At 39.5% G+C, this 23750-nt stretch overlaps 1 protein-coding gene across 2 annotated transcripts in view; it reads left to right on the forward strand.

The window, feature by feature from the left end:
* The window catches only part of LOC139116946 (alpha-2Db adrenergic receptor-like), a 70823-nt gene that overhangs the window by 44203 nt on the left and 2870 nt on the right, over window positions 1-23750 (forward strand). For both annotated transcript variants that reach the window (XM_070679687.1, XM_070679686.1), the window contains exon 2: window positions 10682-11130. In XM_070679687.1, coding sequence (XP_070535788.1) covers window positions 10701-11130 — 430 coding nt within the window. In that variant the 5' untranslated portion in view covers window positions 10682-10700. The remainder of the gene's footprint in view (window positions 1-10681; window positions 11131-23750) is intronic.

The raw sequence follows: 23750 nt of genomic DNA on the forward strand, positions 1-23750 counted from the left end.
TAATTTATCGTTTGCATGAAAAATATCCAATCCGGCAGCATTACTTGATCTAACCGTTTCCACTTCGTCCACGACATTGGTCTTTAGGTCTGGCTTTTGTGAGATTTTCAGCGAACATTGCTATCCTCGACCTATAATTTAGGTTCGGCATCAGTTTCTATTACTGAACAGTAAATTTCTGCACTACAAAGGAATGAAAATGCCAGTAATTTGAACAGCCATACCATTTTGTCCCGTATAAGCCAAACGCGGGAAGTGTGAATAAGAAAACCAGAATCATTTTGAGGAGCCATGGAAGCGCCCTAAATTGAACATGTAGAGGTTAGGCCAGCAGCGTTTGCACATTTTATACGACATTTTACAAATCTGTAAAACTCCACAAGTTCATAAGAATTTAAGATTGTGCAAGAAAGGTCACCCAGGGCGTTTATTTTTCTTTTTCTTCAACCGCCTTAAATATCCAGGCCCCTGAATAACAGATTACACAGAAGTGAACATCAGATGTCTCGTCCTCTCGTCCCATTGTCATTCACCGCTAAAATTGTCCAATTTAAAGTTAATATCTGCTCAGGGAAATCGTCACTCGTTCTTTTGTCAGTACGATTTTATCAGTCTTTGTTTTAGATTTCTATATTAGGAATAATAATTATCGCTAAAGACCAATAATAATGTCCCTGCACAGTACATCTTGCAGCAGAACAAAGGAATTAAAACGTAGGCAGTTTAAAAATAGTCGTATCATGGCATGCGATTCATACGTGAGTGATGATCAGTCTGTGGAACCAGAGAGCCTTGTCAAACAGCTACACTGGTGTCGGAAACCATCCGATTCATTACAAATCCATCATATAATCACACGAATTGAAACCGAATATGAGGCCAAACAAGCGTCAGCGCCGTCCTCTCGTTTCGCATAGCTACCTCAAAATTTCAGGCCTGTTAAAATAGACTGGGCTTCCTTCTTGCGTCTTCGTCTAAAATTAGGTCGCGACGTCCCGTCGGAAATTGTCTCTGCTTTCTGATATTTCGTATTTTTTTATGTTAAGAAATTAAATTAGATACCTCTGAAAATAAATCATGAACGTACGACTACAACATCGCTGTACTGTACATCGGAGTTAAACTTGTATTTTGGTGGAAAAGTCGGTTTATTCACATGTACTGGCGCGTATCAGAAATAATGCAATACTTTTCTTCAATTCGTTGTTTTATGTACGCAGGGTATAAGACCTCCCTCTCAGGAAATTTTAAGATGCTGAACTGTGTAACTAATATTTGCTGATAACAAAATTCACATTCGCCGAAGACTTGGTCCCATTACGTGAATCTAGAGACGTTCGGTGATAACTCACGTCGCCGTGTGCGAAGGCATGTTTTGCGACGTGTTGACGCCGCCACCCTGATGCCAATCTGCGGTGCACCTAGCCTTCGCCTCTCATGAGTCCAGATTCCGCACTCAACAATGCCACACTGAGTGGTCATGGTGATGCATCGCACGCTGTTCATAAGATCAAGAAGGCGGGCAAATCCAACTAACTCGTCAGTTGTCGTCAGCTCCCGTGGTCGCTTAAACGTTCAGTTTTCTGAGTGACGTAATACCTCGCCGGGCGCCTGACCTCTCCTTCGTGTCCTAAAAATCTCGCTGCTGAAGCAATTGGCGGCGAGATGTTGAAGCCCGTTTAAAATTCTGACGGAGCCGACGTCGAGACTTGAGAAATAGGAATATTGCTGGTTGTGTTGTACGCAGTCATGTTCAGAACAGGTGACGAGCATGCTCGAGTAGCCCTTATGGGAAAATTGGCATTCAACCCTGTGGGAAAGTAGAAAAAACGATGAAAGTCACGCTGAAGTAGAGGTTAGATATTTTTCCTTTTACATGTGACTATCCACACCTTTGAAGACAGAGTAGAGACTGGTGACTGGTATGACGTCAACAGACAATCATAGTGTTTCGATTGAAAACGATGCCAGGAACAAGGTTATCTGGAACAGCCGAGAAGTGTAGAAATAAATGCCTTCACTGTTCATTATCTTCAATATCAGCCGTTCCAAAGAGGACGAAAAGCACCGTCACGTACAAGCACTTGACCGCAAACAGTCTATTTAGATTCAGACAAGTGCTCTCTTTTCATGAGCTTAATGCCTATCAAGGGACAAAGGGATCACTCCTGTAGACTTGGAGACGACGCCGGATCTGCAAAGGTGGAGCAAAATGAATTTCAAATGGTGTGATGACTGCAAAGGGCCATGCACATGTAACGTTGCTAATATTAATTTCAGGTCCGGACATCTTAATTTTGTCCTCGGTGATGATTTCAATCACATTCAGGACAACCTCGGCGGAGCAACTAGGCTCTATCTGACTCCTCAACAAGAGAAAGTGCATCAGAATTCATTGTTGATATAGGTATACGGTGATGCGCGCATCGGAAATTCAAGTTTGAAGCTTTTCTGACACTTTTGCCAGAATCAATTTCCGAACCACTTCCCGTGATATTATGTCACTTCGCCTTGCATGCAAGCATTCTGCGTACCGTAAACTGCATAACCAATGGTTTGTCATTGGAAATCTGTAATTGACCACAATCTTCTCGTTTGCCAATTGACAGACTGTTCTTAATATTTGCCAACATACATTTTGATTGAGCAAAATCATCAAAGTACCTATTAGATTTACAATTTTCAGGTTCGCTAAGTGGTTGTCAAACATTCCTAGACTCTTCCACTGTAAAATCTCGCTGATGTTCTCACACGTCAAAAACTATCCATTTTCCCCCCAGTCTTTCGCCATCTGTAAGTCTCTAATTGAAGGAACTGAAGACATCAATTTCAGCAGAACCTGTCAAGTACATGGAGTGAATACACTTTGACATTGGCTGATACAATCGCATCGACAGTTGCTAATTGGTAATCATGGTAGGATCGGACGAGTTAAAAAACGACTCAATTTTTTCAGATCTTTGATTTGCCTTCAGAAAATTTAATTTCATCAATTAATGTCATGACGATCAGACCACGTTTTTTTCAAATTCATGGTAATTACGACTTAAAATGTGTAAATTGGCCCTGCCAATATTCATCCATTTTTCTACCCTTCCGTGTAATATTTACAAGATCATTCATTATTCACGGTCTGCTTATCGCCGTGCAAGATTGCGATGTACTTTGATGTGTTTAAAAAGCTGCCAAGTGTAGTTTTCAGTCTCGAGCCACCTAGCGCGGAAAGTGTCTATGAAACAGAAATCGCGTGTTCGAGCAGTCTGTGTACCTTCATATGTGTCTCCAAAGTATATTATCAAATGGAATGTTCGCCTACAGTTTCACAGTTTCTCATATACCGGATTTTTAGTAATTGGTCATTTTTCACACATTTTCCTTCGTTACATAAAAAATTACCGGAAACGTAACTTTGGTCACTCAATGAAAGTGTAAATTTATTAAATAAATTGATAAATTAATTAATCAGTTAATTAATTTATTCATTTATTTATTTATTTTAATAACGTATACTCCCTTGCCATACAAAATCAAAATGAGTGCTTACAAATAGGGACAAGAACCTCTAATTCAGTTTTGTGATTTTTCTTTTCATATCAAGTGTACAACGACTTATAAATCAACCGATAAATCCCTTTTACAGTGTAAAAAAGCGACCATATTCGTAGATTGACCGGCCGTCATCACCTCGAAGCCGGGGGTTTCTAGCTCGGAGAATGGAAACTACACGCACAGAGAATCGTAAAAAAAATCGCGCCATGCACAAATGCTGACGAGGAAGCTGTAATTCGGCATAGCAGCTTGAATTATTTCATTTAGACTTCTTTTATTTAATCTTCACTTACAAAATATGAAGACGGTGCGAGCTTGAAATAGTAGGCCATAAGCGACTTCCAGAAAGTGCCTTGACAGCCCAACCATGTCAATCACAAACGTACCTCTTATCACACTGGTGACAGGTATGGAAATTCCATAGATGAACTTCTGAACTCTCGTCGCTACACACGATGACTTTCAACCTCGCAATACGCGTTTCCATGTCCTCGAGATACATCAGCGAGAAAAGCTGAACTTAAAATAGTCCGAGGGCAGACAAAGTCACTTCACTTTTAAGAACAGAGGTGTTCATTTGACGATCGCAGATGACAGATGTAAGGCCTCCGGTATGTAAAGTACATGTACACAATTCCGCACTGTCAATCGCTGAGTCTTATAGACTGTTTTGAAAAAAATAGGATCGACCTCCTTTGAGCGGGGTTATTCTGTACACGCAAACGTACACGCAACATTTGCTTTTCTCTGAGACTAACCTCTGTCTCAAGTGACAGAAATTTTGACACCAGGTCATTATATTACGATATCGTTGAAAGATGTGCGCAATGGCGCCATAACGCACGGCGAGGCCTCTGCAATGATTGCAGATTTCACGGACCTTGAATGTTATTTGCATCATTAGAATAAATTTTTGCCATTTTTCTATTTAATAATAACATGCAATGGACACGGTTTATGGGAAGTTTTTTTCTCTTAAGGAAGAACGGCGACTTTAAAGGTGACGTTGACAAAGAGAGTTGACGATTTTTCTCTGTATTTTCATCTTTTCGGTTACCAGAGGGTATTGCGCTAACCAGTCACGTAGGAAAACCAATAATTGCGCAAGAAATATAGTCGTGGCATATTTGTGTTCGGTTTTGGTTCAGAAAAGCCTGCTTTAACGACCTGGTTTCCTCGACACTGTGTTCATCAACTGCAAAACCAAATTTCAACCCCCCCCCAAAAAAAAAATCATTTACAATATCTCGCCCGTTGCGAGATTATGAATGCAAATTGGCAAATATCGCGAGACTTTTACTCACTACCGAGTCTCTTGCATAGTCGCAGCACAAAATAATCTTTCAGTGAATATTTTCTCTTGTCCCATTTCATTTTCTGCTCACAGCCGCGTGTTGCAATTAAGTCGTACAACGGTACATTTGAATATCTCGGCAAAGAGGGTTCATTCAACTTCCTTTTTGTTATCAATCTTGCCTACTTTAAGTTCCATTAGTAAATGAACTATTTCTTTTTTAAAACAGTTTACCTTGAACATGTAATACTGTCTTTAATCTCATAATGTAGCCGTATGCATTTTCCTCTGTTCCCTGTAGTAATATATTCATTGTTATTTATTTACTTTGTCGTTACACGCGCAAAATGTTGTTCTGATATCGATATAGTTTTAATTATCTTGAAACTGTCTTTCCCCTATGGGAGTGTAACGAATGAATAATATGCGCCCTGTTTCTTTTTTATCCAAAATCTCGTTATTCTTGAATATTTCTTTTTTTATTAAAGTACCCAATAGGGAATTATTTGAATATGCATCTCATCCAGGGACACTTATCTAAGAAGTATAATTTATCGTCTGAAGGCCGAGAGCAATATTACAGGACACCGATGAGTTTCACTGTTTTGCATAGGCTGTAATTATCCTCAGTACTGTATTCATATTCGTTTTATAAACATACTGGGAGGTCTGTTATCCTACAAATGCTATGGGGCCCACTCTTCTGAAAGAGTACTTAATTAAGGTCGAATACGCCCCGGGGACAGATATTCAGACTCTCAAACTTTGTCAATACGTTTTTGGTCCACCACTTGTGGAGGCTGATTTTGAAGTTCATGGAATGAATAAAATATTCACCGGCTTAGCTTATTTTTGTGAAAATTGAAAATTTTGAGTTTCACGGTAGAGTTAACACAGAAGTGGCGGCCATTTTGAATTTTAAATGTCGGTAAGAGGTCAATTGTTTCTACTACGGTACAGAAATTTGCACGTTGACCACTGACTTTTATTCTTGATTTTAAAAAAAGTTTGGTTGAAATTTTCCTTGAAGTTGAAGTCTTTCAGTTACGCAGCATGTACTATCTGCGTGACAAGTCTTTCAGTTTTGAGTGGCGAACTACCTTTAAGTGAAGGCAAGCGAGTCGCATAATGACTTGTGAAGGCGAAAAAGTTTATATCCAGAAAGCCATGTTAGTGCATTCATATGAAGTTGACGCGCTGTCGTTGTGCGCATGCTTAAAAGGTTAGGTGTAAGAAGTCAGTTGTACCATAGACAGTAGTCTTCCCCCTCTACTCTCTATGGTTGTACGAATTCCAGGAAACGTCGCCATGATCAAGTCCTGACCTCTCACCGACGCAAGACATACATTTCTCAATAACACGCGCCGTTCTGACTGCATTTGTTTATTATTCATGAAGTAAATACGATTATGTGCAACATATGCTGTCAATGTTCCCGAAAAGAATAATAGTAATTAGATGAACACGATTGGAACTAATTTGGGATAATTGGATCTCAATATTTTTTAAATTCTCAAAAGTGTTAGGTGCTGTATAGCTGAATGTTGCAATATTACAAATTACTTATAAAAACAAGTGTGTTACTTAAAAACAAAAGTAGATGAGCTTACGTTTGCATGTTAAAACGACCTTACTGCACAATCCAATTACCCCAAATTAGTTCCAATCATGTTGATGATACCTCCCACAGCGCATGACCGAACAAAGCACATTGCATACCTGCATGACAACAGAGCGCCGGTGTGAATGGATACATTTCAAATTTGCATATTGGTGTGCATTAACGTACAATGGGACAGATATTGGAACTCTCAAACTTTTAAATCACATTTTTGGTCTGCAACTTGTGGGGGCTCATTTTGAAGCTCATGGAGTTAATAAAGGTTTCGCAGTCTTTCAGTGAAATTCGAAAATTTAGTTCCACCCATAGTACCCAAATTTGCACGGCGACCCTGGATATTGGCATATTTAAGTAATTTCATTTCTTTCGCGCCAAAATTTGGTCGGTGACCCTTAATTTGGTAAGAGAATGGTTGAAAGTTACATTAAGTATTTCAATTTTAAGCATGCTTTATTCTTTGTGTATCAACTACTGATTCTGTGTCTACTTCCTACACTATGGTGAAAAAGCCCAGTAAGCTTATTTTTATGATCAATGCAGCGTGTATGTATGTAGTGTGCATTGAATTCGGGTCCGGACCTGAATTAGATTATCATCATTAAAATGCATGACATACATTATACGGTTTATGTCGATGAGCAAAATACTTGGTATTTCGCCATGCTGTAGGATATAGACCAAGAAGCTATATTGTATATATAGAACAAGACTATTGAAAAAATTGTCAAAAATTACAGTTACTGGGCTTTTGAATATATGACGAAAACGTTCCAACATCGTTCAGTGTTTGGTATCAGCCAAAGTCTTAAAAACAAAGTGGTTCAGTAGAAAATATCACAATTTTTCGAAACTGAAGAAAAAAACCCAAGAGAAGATCCAGAAGTTATTAATCTACAGTGTGCGCTGGAGTCAAATTACTTCGCGAAAACCGTGAGAGGCGGTGGAGACGGGGCCGTCACATGGTACGCGCGTGCTTGCAGTCGCTCTGAGCGCAAACCAACGGAAATTGAATCTTGATATGGCAGCAAATATTACAGCAAGCGGACACACGCCCTCAGGGCAGATCAAACAATATTACAAATGAAGCAAAACCCTATAAGTTCGAAATACAATCGTAACAAATTTCGCGGCTTGCCTGAGTTACAATTTTACACACATTGCCATGGCAACGAATTCAATCCTCCATGGTTCGCCGTGACATGATGAAAATGCTGTAAGACAAGGCCGGTGACGTTTTATGGCAAAGTAAGACACCTTGCGGGAACTTCCTCTTTGGTTGCACTTATTTTTTTCTCGATTGTAGAGTCTACGGAGACATGTGAAGCTGTGTCCTTTGAAATACTGTTTCCAGACGCAACTTCATATTGCGTTCTACGCTGCGCTGTACTGCCTACAGAAATTCTGATCTCACTTTTCGGTTTATAACTACGCATGCGTAAAAAACTATGTGCAAGGATTAGGCCTACAGTCATACGTGTTAACCAACTTCAACTTTTCAAAGTAGTACCCGGCAGCTAAAAAACAACAACACTATCAGGTGATCTGACTTGTACCAAAATTGATTATTATAAGGGCAAAACTAGTCTAGTCCCTCACCGGAGTATTTGTGCCTTTGGAGATTATTGACCTTCGCCAAGAATATGGGAGTATGGGCGAAGGCCAAACATCACCGAAGGCAAAAATACCCCGGCGAGGGACTAGACTAGGGCAAAACCGCTCAATTGGAAATCACGACTCACCCGATACTTCATACTCATACAGCTGCTGCACAAGATGTACGCAGGCAACCTTTCATGGTCACGGCTGATTGAAAGTGAACGAACAATATACTTTATTAGTTGACTCGAAAATAAGTTTTGATTTACATGCCTATAAGCTTAAAGGGACAAAGTCGGCCATTTTTCATGAATTTTGTTTGATACAAGATACTACTTATATTGTTTGACATGTTGAAAGGTACTGAATGAATGGGCGACCATGCTTATATTCGTCCCGATTTTAGATAAATTAAATGTAACCAGTGTGAAAATGAATTAATCGTCGTGACCATTAATTCATTTTAGCGATGGTTTCATGTATCGTGTCTAAACCGGGGTCGAATAAATGCACGGTCACCCATTCATTCAGAATCTTTCAACATGTCAAACAATATAAGTAGTATCTTGTATCAAACAAAATTCATGAAAAAATGGCCGACTTTGTTCCTTTTAAGTAGCAAAGCGCCCCTCCGCCGGCCACGGTACCCCCACCATGCACCACCTGAGTGCCGACTGAGACTGCCAAGCGACGCGTGAGACAGTGACTTCATACAGAAATGTTTACAAATCGCCAAAAGGTTAAAGATCAGACGTGATCTAGCAAAAGAAAATTGTCAAAACAGAGAATCACGATAGCAAATAACTGTTTGAGTTGAGGAATACTATCGTATCATTGGAGAGAAGTTGGAACTGACGACAAGTGATGATGTAAAACTTGAACTTGCTTATTGAATACGGCACCATGGCCTCACGTCCCAGCCACAGGTACATTAGTCTGTGAGTCTGCCTTTGAGTGTGGCTGCCTGAGTAGGTCTCAACATGGAGGTACCAGTACCTCCATGGTATCACTGCCTGAGTTAATCCTGTCTCTCGCTCTGCCTTTTCAGAATGTCCATTTATTAAGTATCATGGCTGTCGGGTACCGATGCCATAAAGAACAATAAGATGATATATAATACTTTGACTTCTATCGATATTAGAAAAGATACAAAAGTACAAATTATCACCTGCCAGTGCGTGGCATGCTACAATTCTTTTGTTTCAAACCCACCCCATGAATAAATTAAAATGATAACAACAGCTCAATGTTACAAGTGGTTGAAATACTGTAGAACATGAGGGTAGTACGCAGAATACCTCCATGAGGGTGAAATTACTGGGTGAATTTTGAAATATGTAAACGAGTTAGACCATGTTGTCGATACCGTGCTGGTATTTCGTGGCGCCAGTATTGTAAGAGTCCAAATCGAGAGGAATTGCAGCTTGATTTATCGCGTCCAAGGACGCTAATGTATCGTGCGTGAGCGTGATATATTAATTTCTTTGCGCAAATTTGGAAGATTATGATAATGCAGTCAGAAATGGCATATTTTTGAACATCAGTTTTCAAAGATCGATTGTGGTTGATTTGTTTGTTTGTTTGTTTCTTGTACGTTTGTATGTTTGTTTGTTCTTTTCGCGTGTGTTTGTGTGTTCTTTCTTTTCTTCCTTTCAAATGCTAGAAACGTAAAGTCAGCTTTCAGACACATCTTTCAAGTCAAGGAAATCAATAAATCAAATTTTTAAAATCTATCTGCAGTGTTGACTGCTTCTAGTGGAAGCAAATCTCGGAATAGAGAAACTAGCCTCACACCAAAATATCTCTAAAGATAGTACACGTCATCAAAACTTTCCCAAACCTTTCAGAGAGTAATCGCTTGCTTCCGGTGACGCAAGAGTCAATCCCGTGTGGTTTGATACGGAGGAACCGTTCTGTTCCAAACGACTGCTCTTTAATAGTCTACCCCATCGTGATCGAACAGGATATACTGTAGCATAGTCATCTTTCAGATTATTTCTGTAATTCATGTACCCTCAAATAAAATATAAAAAAAATATGACGCCGAAAGAAACACAAAAGCAGTGTCGGAAAACCCCCTGCCGTACTACAATGGTCGGACCATGTTATTGACGGCAGAGGAATGAACTAAGTTCAAGAGGGGCTGATAAGGTTTATTAAATAGAAGATAAGAACAACTTTTTCTCCCTCATCAATTCATATACCTTCTTTCTGATGAACAAGGGGTAAAACTTTCTAATCAAGCCATAAAAGCCAGACGCTTGACCCGCTTGTAGTTGCGCTGTTGTATTATTCTGGAAGCACATTATGCAAGGGCTGCACTTTGACATTATATTCAAAGTGACTCAACTAAACGTCTTTGTACAGAAATTGTATTTGCTTCGTGACTCGAAGTAGGTTGGCAAAACATTTGAAAATTGGACTTTTTCTTCTGATATCACGAACCTGTAATGCAATCTTTCAATCGGTCGGTCTGGGGTATTTTCAAAACAGCACGAAGAGGACGTGCGTCTAAAGATAAACCTTCTGACGGAGTATGGCTGCATATTATCACAGCATTTGAAGACAGGGAATCGGGTACGATGCTGTTGTATTTACCGCCTGTTTATTTCTACTCGCAGGTTATCTGATGGTGCAACAATGAACGGTAGTAATGGCACCGACGGGAGCGAACCATCCGTTCCGGGAGCTCGGGCGTCGGCTCCCGTCGAAATCACACTGATGCTGGCCATAATGGTTGTGACCATTATCGGCAACGCCTGCGTGTGCTGGATTATCTTCACCAACCCCAAGCTGCACACGGTGCCGAACAAACTGGTGCTCAACCTCGCCTGGTGTGATCTCCTCACCGCCCTGGTTAACGGCCCGGTCACCGTGGTCGTCCTGTTCAACGGCACCTGGATCATGGGTGACCCGATGTGTCAAATAAACGGTTTCACGACCACCGTCTTCGGTATCGCCTCCGTGATAACCCTGGCTGTGATATCGTTAAATCGGTGTTGTATGATCGTCTACTCCACCAAGTACAGTTTCTGGTTTTCGCACGCCAAAACAAATATCATGATAACAGGTAGGTTACTATAGTAATGAAGATTTATTCAGTCATTTCTTTAGAAATGCGCCATTATCCATTATCAAGCTGTAACTTTTAATATTTTTTTCAGACTGACTGTCAATTTCCTATGAAATTCATATATGCTTTGCTCTATTACTATTGCCTTAACATATGGGTTTATGTGCCCGAGAACAGGTGACAATTTACCCGACGCCAGGAGAGCTAATTGTCTCCTGCTGCGAGGGCACATACACCCATGTATTCAGGCAATAATATTTTTATTACCTGCCTCTTGACAGTTAACACTATATGACATTCAGCTACGTGCAGGGCGTTCTCAAACACTTTTACCATTAACAGATTTTAACGAATGTCAAAATAGCAGTGCGCGCATGGATATTTTACATCTAGCGTTAAGCGTCTGCCTTGACGTTGAAAACGTCGAGGGGCTTCACCGGACCAGGTAACTATGGAAACCGGTCCGTACATCGTTCACATGGCCCGTTAGCTCCCCGGATGTACCTATTCAAATCAATGCACTGATTTGCACTCCAATCGAGGCATGTAATAAAGAAGCATAGAGAGACGCCCATAGTTAGTGTTTTAAAAAAAGGCAAAATCGTATGCAGACATCCATTTATAGTGTATTTTTAAAAACTGTATAGTGGGAACGTTTACTGTCGATAAAATCGATTTCTGTCCGTACTTAATCAATTCTAACAAAAATTGTAATACAGGGGAGATCACCCAAGCTGGACGGTTGCCTGTATGTTACGTTTACGTTACTTTTTTGTGCATCAAACACGTTGTGTAGGTAACATAGTGGATACAAAGAAGAAAGTATTTTCAGTGTTCGTATTGATTAATCGAGTTGATGAGATCTAAACAGAGACTGAAGTTAGTTCCGTCTGTCACAAACGTCTGGAGTGACTGCATCCGTTCATTCCACTCACTGTTTATATGTGCGTCTCATACAAAACTGATTGGCATCTGCCTGCATACATTATTACATTTAATTTTGTCTACCCTGAGTTTTATCCTAATTAACTGAAGTCTCTGTTTAGATCTCATCAACTCGAAAATAATTTGACACCAGTATCCAAACGCTCAAAAGACTTGGTTCTTTTACCTACTATGTCTTATCTACATAACCTGTGTGTGCTGCGCAAAAAAGTAAACTTGACACAGAGGCAACTGTACGAAGGCCGAGTACGATGGCCGAGAGAGTTCTTTAAAATGCAAAAAGCAAAATTTTGCATTTTGCATTTTGAATTTTGCATTTATTATTTTGCATTTTGAAGAACTCTCTCGGCCATCGTACAACTGCGCAGCTTAGATGATCTTCCCGGTGATGTATGTCAGGACACAAATACTCGTTGAAGAGGGACAGTATCTATTATTGACGATACGAAAAGTTCACGGTTTCATTTCGCCCTGAGTTTAGCTGGGCTTTCTCGCAGCGGTCGTTACAGCTATTGACATCACATTCAATATTTATAGATCTAATGATATTGAATTGGTTGCTTCCGTTGCTGACTGGGACATATCCGTCCCTTGGAGCAAGGCATGTTTGCCGCTTAAATCTTAAAGAAAAAAATTACTTAATGAAATAATGAGAAAATCCTGGACTCTTATTTCATAAAATAATATACGGATATAAGTTATTAATTCTTGCTATATCTCTTTCTGGAAAAGGATAGACTTAACGATTGAAAAACCCTGTAGCTATTGGTGCTCGTACCAAACCCCAGTTTGTGATACATTCATGAGTACGTTCGCTGACTTTAATGACATTGCAAAATCTTGGGCACTAGAATAAGGCTTAACATCCTAATATTTGCGTCGGCAGGTACTTTGAACACTGAGGGGGCAAAGTTATATCGTTGTTGCACCTGCAGGACTTCTCATTAAAATCGCGTTTCCGTAAGATACTACGTGATCGCTAATCACGTTCTCTGCAAAGACTGCTCAGAGTTTGAGTCGAATCCAAATTGCAGGACAAACTTTAGGAAGGTTTCAATCAAGCGCAATTTTGACCATCGAGATGATCAAGCTCACCAGTTCAGCGTCTTCCTCCCTCCCCCTCCCCTCCCCTCCCTTCCGCTTCCCTCTCCTTCCCTTCCCTCCCCTCCCCTCCCTATAAAACGTATTATCCTTGTTAATTTTACATTATCTCATCGCCCTTTACCTAGCAGGTTACATTCGACTTGAGAAATCGGTATACGGTACACTTTGTAATTGACATCACCAATGATTATGCGCCTGTGGACAAAAAGACATAATTTAGATAAAATTGGACCAACCGAATGTACTGCGCAGAAAGTTCTACGAATCCGCTACTTAGATGACCATCTTATCAAATGTCTCAAAGGAAACATAAATGTTATTGATTCCTCCTGGCCAAGGATATAATGTGTTATACGGCGATTTCAATTTTTTATGAAACACATTCGAATAATGTGTTTTTTGGACTTCCCCCCGAGCTATTGTGTTCTATAATGTGGATAGATACGGAGTACGTTGCTAGGAAGATACAGTGTAATGTTTTATCGTGTGATGAAACATGATGAACGGACAAGGCCTGTATTACTGTAGGGACAAAACTTTTCCATACAGTTTTTAATCTATTTCATGATATATAATTAAGTTATGGGTTTCGGCGTGTTTAACAGGCGAAACGATGGACAATACAAGCTAGCGTTTTTGTCTCTCAGTACGCATGCGTTCGAATTCTAGTCGCCATGATAGGTGGCCAAATCAAATATCTTTTACTAAAGTTACATGACGCAGAGTCTGAAGGGACCCTGTGCTTGACGCTCTGCAAGGTGTCCAGGGAATATCACTTAAAGGTATACTGTCACCTGTTCCAATTTTGCCACAGTTACCATGGAAGGAGAAAATCGAACCAATCACAGATTTTAAGCGGGTGGCCGCTTTTAAAAAACAGTGCCCCCACATGGTCATTTTGATTACCAAGGAACGCCCCTTTGACCATATATTGGCATATTTAGATTACAGGTGACTGTATACCTTTAAGGTGGAACGCGCCCCATGGAAACAAATATTGACTCTCAAACTTTTACAATTTTTTTATGATATACCACTTGTGGGGGTTCAGTTTAACGCTCTTGGCGTGAAAAACCTTGTCATTGGCTTAGTTTTTCGAAATTCGAAAATTTTATTTCTCTTCATAGAATTAACACAGGGATGGCGGCCATTTTACTGTTGTGTGAAGATAAGAATGGACAGTGAAATTGATCTAAATGTTATCACACTTGTGTAATTGGTTTGTAAAGCTGTTTCAAAACTTGCCTTAGAAGTTGCACTGACTTGTTATAATTGCGGTGAAAATCAGAGAGCTTTTATGGACCCCTAATAAACACACACCATGGGAGTACACTTTGCGGTGCACTTCACATACGCAGGATCATATTACATTCCTTACCGCCGCCCTGAGTGTCACAGTCAAGTCAGTGTCTAGTCATCATGAGACTCTTGTTGTCTTCGCACTGTACGAAGTTCTTTGTGCAAAAAAAATCATGATCCGCGGAAAAGAGGTGTACATACGCCAGAAGCAGTACGTGAGAAAGTTCTCGAAATGTACGTGGATGGAAAGTCATTTCGACAGATATCAGCGTAAGACATGCTGTGAAAGTCATCCTCAGAAATGAAGACGGGCACTATCCGTGTTTGGGAATAGTACGAGAACTCGACTTTGAACATATACTCGGCCATGGCCACTACTGAAATACAAGTGTGTGTACACTTGTAGGAAACATTTATCCCACACATAGACACTAATCAGTTCCTACACCAGCCGAGAGGTTTTATTGCTTTACTTCAGCAATTACAGCTGAAGCCTGCTGTGAAACAACACTATCATCCGTCCGTTCTTTGCCGCAAGTTAATTACAAGTACTGATACTGCAGCAAGTTTTGGAACAACTTTACAAACCAATTACACAAGTGTGATAACATTTGGATCAATTTCACTGTCCATTCTTATCTTCACACGACCATAAATATCTGTAAATCTTGAGTTATTTGTTTCCTATTACCAAAATTTGAATGGTGACAACCAATTTTTATTCTTGATCTTGAAAGAGAATGGTTGAAAAATTCCTCAAGGAAAGTTTGATCATAAGTTTAACTCTTTCACTTGGAGGCACAAACTACCTTAATTTCCATCTTCTACAGATTTTGATTGATTACGACTGTTCGAGGGTAGCAAAGTTTCGAAACTTACAACTTCCGTTCCTCACCGTCATGAAAAAAACTGACTATGAATGAATTATTTATTACCAGAAAAGTTACATACAATATGAAAGACAGCAACAAGTTTGAATAAGTCAAAAAATGATCTGGGCAAAGGGGAAACAGGATATAGCTGGTAGCTAGTCGAGCCTGAACCCCGACATGTGAAAATTGAGGTGTAAAAAATACTTATAACGAGGGCTCACAGAGTGAATACATTTAAGAAATAAAAAATAATTTACAAACAACAAACCAAAACAAAAACTTATGGAAAAAATGTAAGGTGCCTATCAAACAAAAGCTACAAAGCTGTCACAGAACCAATCAAAGTCCATACAAAAGATGGCGTTTGAAATATTGCCTAAATTTGTACAGTGAGACAATTGTCTAATATGAACTGGAATATTATTCCATACATTTGCACCTGAAAAAGAAATGGCAAAGTGACCTGAATTTGACTTAGCATGATATGGTCGAAGGTGCGTCTGAAGGCTCATTCTAGTATTATGTTCATGCTTATAATCACTGAAATAGTCTGCTATAGTATGTGGTGAGTTTTGATGAATAAGACTATGAATAAAGTGCCAAGGGACAATTTGTGAAGCTTGAAAATGTCTAGGATGTTGATCTGGATAAATAATGGTGCTGAGTGGTCCGTCTGTTTTTTAAAAGTATTGTTCAAACAATCATCTTCTGAGCTGTTAAAATACAGTGCAAGTGCGTTGGGTAGGTATTACCCCAAATCTCGATACCATAACTTATGTGAGGAAGTATAAAAGCATTATAAAATAACAACCGAATGTGTAGTGGTAGGATGTGTCTCAGCCTAAACAAAATACCACATTTCTTCCTAATGATCTTATTTACTTTATCAATATGGTCAGACCAAGAAAGATGTTTATTTATCAAAATACCAACAAATGAAACTACGTCAGCCTCCACAATGTGCTCACCACTGATTGAGACAGAGCCACACACATTTAATTTCGTCTGACGTCCTCTAAATACACTAAAATTGGTCTTTCCCCTATTTATAGTTAATTTGTTTGCGTGACACCATAACTGAACATCGTCTAAATGATGTGAAACATTTGTGAGGTCTATGCATTCAGCAGCTGAATAAGTGTGAAACAGGTTTGAGTCATCTGCAAACAAACGAAAATCAAAAACGTGGATGAATTTGGAAGATAATTTATGTATATTAAGAAAAGAGTGGGTCCTAAAACCGACCCTGAGGGACACCATGACGGATAGGGGACCTTTCCGATGACTGGCCATTTGAATAAACAAATTGGGAACGGTCCATAAGGTAGCTTTTTATCCACTGCTGGCAGAGACCCCTAAAACCATAATGTTCAAGTTTCGACAACAAAATAGAATGATTTATGGTATCAAATGCTTTGCTAAAGTCAATAAACACCCCTAAAGTCGAATTTCCTTTATCAATTTCTTGCAAAAGATAATTAACTAAATTTATCATTGTAAGCTTAGTACTGTGTTTCTTTCTGAACCCATATTGATGATTGTACAAAATATTAAATTTATCAAGATACGATATAATTTGCCCATTGATAATCTTTTCAATTACTTTGCTAAAAATGGGCAAGATTGATACAGGTCTATAATTCCAACAAAATCGCCATCTCCTTTCTTAAAAATGGGTGTAACTTTTGCAATCTTTAAATGACTGGGAATACACCAGTTGAAAAAGAAACGTTGACAATATGGGCCAAAGGTTGACAAATAATACTGGCTGCGTCAATAAGCAGCCGCGGAGGTAAATTATCCCACCCACAAGCTTTCTTACTGTCCAGTGTAGCTAAAATCTTATAAATATCAGCAGCTATGACGGGTTTAAGAAAGAAAGAATGCTTGAGGGGTTTGCCAAGATAATCATGAAAATTTTTTGAGGTTTGTGGAATATTGCGCGCTAAATCTTCACCAATGCTAACGAAAAAATCATTAAAATTCTGAACCACATCAGCTGGGTCTGTTACGTGTTTTACATTACCATTAGCAAATACCTTCAAGTCATCTGGCAGTTTATCAGGACTACGTTTCTTACCCAGCAGATCATTCACAACATTCCACATTTTGTTGCCCTGATTTACAGTGAATAAATTTGCATAATAATTCTGCTTTGCTTTTCTTAGAACACTGGTGAGGATATTTCTGTAAGCATTGTAATGTGAAACTGTGCATGGTTTGTGCTGACTAAGAATAACTTTCTTGTACAGTTTGTGCTTAGTGTGAATGGACTTCTTTATAGACCTTGTGATCCAAGGTTTCTTATTACTCATAGACTTCACCAATTGTTCTTCAAAGGGGCATGACGATCACAAACATGAGTAAATAAATCATTAAAATACCAAATGCAGTTTCAACATCACTATTGTTATTCAAAATATCATCCCAGTTTACATTTGTAAGTCAGACACAAAGCTGTCCTTGTTATAACATCTAAAATCTCGTACACGTACAGATCTTACCACAGGGGTATTAATATTAAAATCTTCGAAAATAGAAAACACCGGAAAATGATCAGAGATATCTGAAATGATAGTGCCAGCAAAGATTCGACAAGAATTATGTTAGTATAAATGTGATCGATTATTGAGCTCGATATACTTGTCACCCGAGTTGGAGTTGAAATTAACTGTTCGAGATGAAAGCACTGTAATTTAGAAACAAAATTTTTGGCACTTTTATCTAACTTGGCAACATCAATGTTAAAATCCCCCATAAGTATACAATGATTCTTATCAAGTTTCAGTTTATGCAAAACATTAACTAGACTATTTCAAACTCTGCTATATCAGTACCTGGCTTACGGTACAAAACACCAACAATAATTGAATTTTTAGCAGTACAAATTTCCAACCACAATGACTCTGAATGTACGACACTGAAATCTAACAATTTGTATTTCACCGTAGAATGAATATAAGCACCTACACCACCACCTCGACCATTTGTTCTACAGTTAATTCAAAAGAATAATTAGGCATATCAAGAAGGGATGGATTGTCAATCCTCCATGTTTCTGAGACACCTATAATCTGAAAATTACCGGTAATGCACTGATTGTACAAAAGACGGGCATCATCTATACTTTTACAGAGAGAACGGGCATTGAAATGGGAAATAGAAAAACAATGTTCGTTTAATACAGAACTAAACTTTTGGTTGAAAAGGACGGCTCCAACTCATAATTTACAACAGTAAACAAGTCATCAAAAGAATTGGGATCAACCTGCATCGCAAGTGTAAAAAAATTGGTTCAATTTCATTTTGCAAAGTATTTAGCAATGTCATCTTCTCTTGTGATCGCGATAGATGACGCTTGCTGGTCTTTCTTAATATATATTTTACCGTTGTGTGTCCATAGACTTCTTTCTTGATATGTTGACTTTACCAAGTAGCTGACGAGTAGCAGGGCATAAGTTCTCATTGACGAAGATACCGTTCGCGGTAGAATAACCAAGATTTTTCGTTGAAAACCCCTTCAGTTTGCGGCGTTGGTCGTAGATGGAATTCCGAATTCTACGGTTGGTGAAAGCCACGATTATCGGCCTATGTTGATTGCTTCTGCTTGGATCGCGATCATTGTCGGGAACTCTGCCGATGCGGTGCGTGATATCGATATCCGTAATCTCGACACTAGGGTGAATTTTTTGTAGAACTGAAAGTACTATGTCATCAGTGTTTTCATCAGCACGTTCGGGTATTCCGCTGATTTCTAAATTGCTGCGACGCGAGTATTGATTTTGTTGACTCACGTCAGATTCCAGAATGTCAATCCGATTACGTAACTCTGAGTTCGCTTGCTTCAGCTCTTTGTTCGCTTTTTCCAGTTCAGATGTGCGGGAAAGTAGATTTTCAAATTTATCGCTCATAAAATCAAGGGATGTCGAGAAACTGTTTTGATTTTGCTTCAAGGTGGAAATATCGTGACTGATATCTTCCAATTTGGACATCACTGTTATTAGTGTAATATCACATTTGTTACCTTTGGTCGTGTCAGTCTGTGGCGCCATGTTTGAAGCATTGTCCTCCGGTGCTGGTTGCGTACTTGCAGTTCTGTTCAAGTTACAGGTACGGCACAGCCGAATATCGCCATAAAGTGAGACATGTCTCTTGCTGCTACACTCAGAACAAACTGAAGGCATGTTAGCAAGTCTTAAATTTGACAAATACGGAAAAATTTACGAAAATTGTCGGAGAGCCACTCGTTACGTTGTTTACACCTGGACATGGGCAGATAATCACTAGGTGAAATTACCATAAAGGTACAAAACACGGATGAAAAATTAATCAATCCTCGTGTCTCGAGTGATGCAAACGTCTTTCTTTCAACACTGCAGGTAAAAACACGAGCATCCACAAGGGTAGCATGTGTGCGTTTTCCCCTACAACTGTTCAACCATATCTCGCTTCCGTAAATTCAGTGTGCACCTTTATTTCACCTTTTTATCTTTACTCCGCCTTTCTGTCAAACTGAGAGACTTAAAGGGCGTCTATGTGACGTTCCATTCGGGTTATCATTTCGAGGGACAGTGGCTGTTACTCTCGATGATTATCTGTTTTCAAGGTCAACTTCATTTCCTTGTCCTACAACCCAAAGAATGCTGAGATACACGGTATTCAGCTTTTAAACGCAGACTATACTTGCGTAGAATGCATTGCGATCGTTGACAAGTGAATTCTGGTCAGGACTAGAATTCAAATGTAGACAATAACTGCATTTTACACGAATGGACGCTGCTTTTCACGCTACTGTAGTAAGTGTTTCAACATGATTTTGAGAGTAGAACAAGAACGTGTATTTGACATTTTAAACAAAAGTGAAAACAATTGCAACTTCTATAACTACTTTCAATGGGCAGTGCGGCAAACAAGCATTGCAGAAGTGACGTACTTTTCCGGTGATACATCACGACAACTTCACGCATCGGTGAAATTAAACCTACATATTTCAGTACACAGACATCGATCATTTATTGAGTGCAGCATTTTCCTGAATGTTGATTCACTCTTAGGAAACATCTCTTGAAAAATTAATGCCCACACGACTGTCAATATGTGAGAGGAAATCGTCAAAATGGCTCAAAATCTCATTCGCATAAAAAAGATGTTTTAATATTCCCTTCATCGCGTATGAATTACAGCACATGCAGGTATTCTGAATTCTTCTCGGAAAAAGCTCCAAACATTATTTGTTTCCCTTTTGATGCCAGTGACTCTGCAAATCCGAAAGTCATCATTTTCGCGGTCGACCTCCAGGATTTTGCTTTCTAAAAGGAAAAACAATTTCAGCTTGATAACACTCATATTCAGATGTTTGTTAACTTGACTGTCTTGTGTACTTAGCCTCCTACAAGCTTATTTGACTCGGCCTCGTTCTAGCTCGATGCCCATGAGTTCTCCGCGGACGCGTAGAGGCCGAGCGTGACATGCCCTGAGCGATCCAGGTCCATATCAAATCAGCTGGTGGCTTCAATACACTTTGAAGACGTGCCTTGATGTACAAAAACTAGCTCACCTGACTGAGAAAAACATGACGAACTTTCCGCTTTAAGCAGAACAGGGGTTCAAACAACAGAAAATATTACAGCTTCACTTTTTATTTAGATAAAAAAAATGTTGCTGAAATGCCTGGTGCATGTATACGCTTGTCAGCAAAGCCTGAACACATGTACATGCGCAGTTTAATTTTGTTGTTGACAACCGACTGTAGGTCCGGACCTGAATTCGTTTGTCAACAATCGCATCGTGGTGTGCACGATGCGTTGCATTAGCAAGGCGAATATTTTGCATTTCGACTTAATTGAAGAAGAAGAAATTTACTTGTTTTCTAGGTTAAAATGATGAAAATAGTCAAAGCAGTTAAATCTAGTGTCCCTTTGAATCTGACAAATCCTTTCCCCTATCTAAGCATCGGCGCAGGTTTTCCGATAATCTTCTCTAAATCATGTTGATGTGGGTGAGCACATATAACGAGACTGCACCGAAAGACGGAAAAAGTCGACAAAATATCAGACATAAAGATCAAGGGGAAGGGTCCGGGCGTCGGATAATCCCACAACCGTGATGTATTTGAAAATAAACCCGACTGTAATTTGGCTGGGAATCGTAAACGAAAGTTTACGGTAGACGGATATTGTCAGTCTCCACGATTGATGTTCTTCAAAAGCTGCGTATAGTAACGTGTTATTCGATTTACGGGCGTCTGTTCCGTTGTCGGTGGCGACAGAAATGACGCGATCCACCATGATAATCAAATGAATACATATTGAAGTCTCATTTCTCGCTTTTATTTAACCGCGAACTATTGCCGAGTAATCCTATATGTCGGTTAATCCTTGAATCAATTTTATTCGCCGCGGTAAATAAAAGTATTCTGTGATGCACTATAAGTTAGTATTAGAATGCACGAGTTCCCGTCACATCGCATAGATGTTGCGGAAGCTACCTCGCGGTGAAAATGAGGCAATACGTATCCCGGGCCCCAGGGGCTCCTAAACATCCATTCATTAATAGCAATAAGAGCTGAAGTACCCCCTATCGTCACCATGCCAACGTGTCGATGACGATGAAAACAGGCAGGGTTGTTGTCTTGATTAACGGCAACCTAACGACCGGATCACTACATTGGCAACCTGGCGATCGTCCAGGTTTTCTAGGTCACCTGTAATTGAATCAGCGATACACTGTGAGAGACAGATTACAATTATTACTCGAGATTAGCGGAATGACCTTGAACTCATTTCAGTCGACCTATATACGAAACCGTAGTTTTTATTCCCGACACTTGAATTAACCTGTACCAAGTTGACACTTTGTTGAGGTAGCAGAAACAGCTGACGTTTACAGCATGCAATATCTTATTGGTGGGCTTGTTAACGTTGCTTTGTAAAGAATAGCAAAACTTAAGATGTGTTCGCCCCTCTTTTAAACACACTTACCCAAGACACATGCACGCATACAGCGTGTGTATGCCTGCTGACATACATACATACATACATACATACATACATACATACATACATACATACATACATACATACATACATATTAAACTGTCTTACTTATACTTACAGTGTAGAGTATGTTCTGACTCATTAAAAACTTCGTGAACAACATTTGATCAATTGAGAAAGTACATGTATGGATTTATTCTACCTTGTTTCAGTTTCCAATTAACTGCCGAGTCGATTACATTTGTGTTCAATTCACCAATCTGACATATAACGTTATCAGTGCAGCAGTGAGCATGTAATAGTCGATATCGCTATGTGTGCCAAGCGATGGCGGGCTGTCAATGTTGATTAGGTCTATACGCCTATAATCTCAAGTTACGGTTTCTGTCAACGTTGAATGAATGGATCCGTTTTCTCTGAATTACTAAAATTTCCCCCAATACTGATCGTTGTCAAGAAGGTCTTGCTGTCGAATAAACCATCACGAATTATTAATTCTGGGATTTCACCGCCAGCACGGATATTTACCATTCTGCGCATGTCTGACACCCTACTCGTGAACAAATAGCCTTGACCTCAATTTGTGATGTTTCGGGGCAGTTAATATTACACCGAATCAAAACAAAGAGCGATGATTGGACGTTTATTTTAAGAATTAATTAAGATAGGACGCACCTTCATCGACTCAATTCTAATGCCTTCGTGTCAATTACAACGCAAGCCGACCCCGCGATGTATCTGACTTCAGATTTCGTCATCTCTCATAGGGAAACTTGTTTCGCGATGGCCTTTCAACAAATCTTGCCGCAAATGAAAAATTTGGTCGAAGCTCAAGGTAAATGAGTGATCGTCGTACAGAACTTGAAAACGAGTGTACAAAAGAACATCAGCTTTCATGTCAATCTTGTCCCATACGGCTGGACGGTTCAGCTTTCACGCGACAGTTGTCGTTTTAATGTTAAAGGAAGGGGGTCGTCGGAACTCTGCTCACAGGTTGCCAGGGACCACTACGACCGATGTAAACACTGTACCTAGGGTACGTTGGCGATTGATGAACTTTAAAACATGTTTGTTAACAATGAATATCTTAAAATTTATATGTTGCAGCTATGTTGACATGATGCATCTAGATATAATGCATGAAATACATTGTTTGTAAACAAGAAAGTCGCACACGCGCAGTTCCGACGACCCCCTCCCTTTAATGGTTTTCCTGATTATTGTTAAAAGGATAATGGTCGTAACTTTCAATGACACTTTCACTATTTTTGTCCTCGAAAACGGGTGCGTTTTCGTCTTCCCTTTGTCAGTGAAAATTTTGGACACGGCTCAGGTGCAGAAAGACACTTCACTCACAGTTCCTCTAGTGGAGAGACTGTGCTTCACTCAAATATCGCTCAGC

This window comes from Ptychodera flava, chromosome 18 (assembly GCF_041260155.1).
Source record: "Ptychodera flava strain L36383 chromosome 18, AS_Pfla_20210202, whole genome shotgun sequence".
Classification (NCBI taxonomy): Eukaryota; Metazoa; Hemichordata; class Enteropneusta; family Ptychoderidae; genus Ptychodera; species Ptychodera flava.